Raw genomic sequence first — 1,523 nt, forward strand, 5'->3', positions numbered from 1 at the left:
AGTAGTGCAAATATTCTATCTTGAAAGCTCCAAAGATGGGGTTGGTTCATAAAGCTCTTCAACATTGCATCAATAGACACAATACAATTAGGTTTTTAAGATAACATATACATAATTCATGGATCAATACAAATGGTGGCAAGTTATATGGTTATTCATGTCTATAATAATGTTTCTTTCATCTTTGGTTCAAACCCTACAAACTCATGATCATGAATCATTAGAAGACTTCTTTTGCAAGCAAGTGAACAAAGATATAGAAAATCGAAAAACAGGTATCTTCTATAACACTTCACTTCCTTCTAACTACACAGGAATGAAATTTAGAGTTGTTAGATTGAGAACATCATCATTTTACATAAGAGGATTGAATTATAGTATCTTCAATTTTCCACCACATGTTGTGCCACAACCAAATAGGAAAAGAATGGTTATACTATATGAAAATTTTGGAAATTGGTCTTCTCATTACTTCAATGTGCCTACTAGTTACACAATGGTGGCACCGGTTTTTGGTTTTGTGGCTTACACATCTTCAGAAAATGCATTCATAGGTAAAGAGAAGATGAGTTTTGTAATTCAAGAGAAACCTATTTTAATACATTTTCATCATGTTAGGTTGCATGAAAAAAAGGACACACCAATTTGTGTAGAGTTTTTAGATAATGGAATATTGAAATTCAACAACATGAGTAAGCCATATGTTTGTGAAGTATATGGGACAGGACATTATACTCTCGTGGTTCCATCTCCATTGTACAACAAGAATCTATTTACCATTTGGTGGATTTTAGGATTTGTTACAGCTTTTGTTGGTTTGGTTTTGTTGGTTATGCTGTTGGTAACTTTAGTTAAGGCTGCAAAGATGAGGCAAATGAAAAAATTGGAGAAAAATTCAGAAAACGGTGAGGCTTTTGATACTTTTTGGATTGGTGAAACTAAAATGCCATTGGGTTCAATGATTAGAACTCAACCTGTTCTAATTGAAAATGATTCATGATTTTATTCACTATTAATATTATTAGATGGTGATTCTATTTTATTTTATTTTTATGTAGTATATATATATATATATATATATATTAATGATGTTACTTTTAAATTTAATCCTTGTCATGAAAAACAAAATCATTTCGTACAATTAAAAATAACTTTTGAATATATATATATATATATATATATATATATATATATATATATATATATATATATATATATATATATATATATATATATATATATATATATATATATATATATATATATATATATATATATATATATATATATATATATATATATATATATATATATATATATATATATATATATATATATATATATATATATATATTATCATGTGCCTAAATGACAATTTGCTGTCATGTTTTGTTTTCGTTTTAATTTTTTATATATGCAATAATCAATTTCATTAATTTTTTTATTCCTATATTTTTCTTCTCTCTTGGTTAATAATAATTAGCATAATAATCTTAATGGAATCATAATTCAACCACAATTTA

The 1,523-nt window shown here is 25.5% G+C and overlaps 1 protein-coding gene across 1 annotated transcript; it reads left to right on the forward strand.

Moving 5' to 3' along the window:
* The first annotated feature begins 289 nt into the window (after nucleotides 1–289).
* Nucleotides 290–1,000, forward strand: LOC127137918 (uncharacterized). The gene has a single exon (XM_051064325.1). The coding sequence runs from the start codon at nucleotides 317–319 to the stop codon at nucleotides 998–1,000; it is 684 nt and encodes a 227-aa protein (XP_050920282.1). The 5' UTR covers nucleotides 290–316.
* The last annotated feature ends 523 nt before the right edge of the window (nucleotides 1,001–1,523 follow it).

Source organism: Lathyrus oleraceus, chromosome 4 (assembly GCF_024323335.1).
Source record: "Lathyrus oleraceus cultivar Zhongwan6 chromosome 4, CAAS_Psat_ZW6_1.0, whole genome shotgun sequence".
Classification (NCBI taxonomy): Eukaryota; Viridiplantae; Streptophyta; class Magnoliopsida; order Fabales; family Fabaceae; genus Lathyrus; species Lathyrus oleraceus.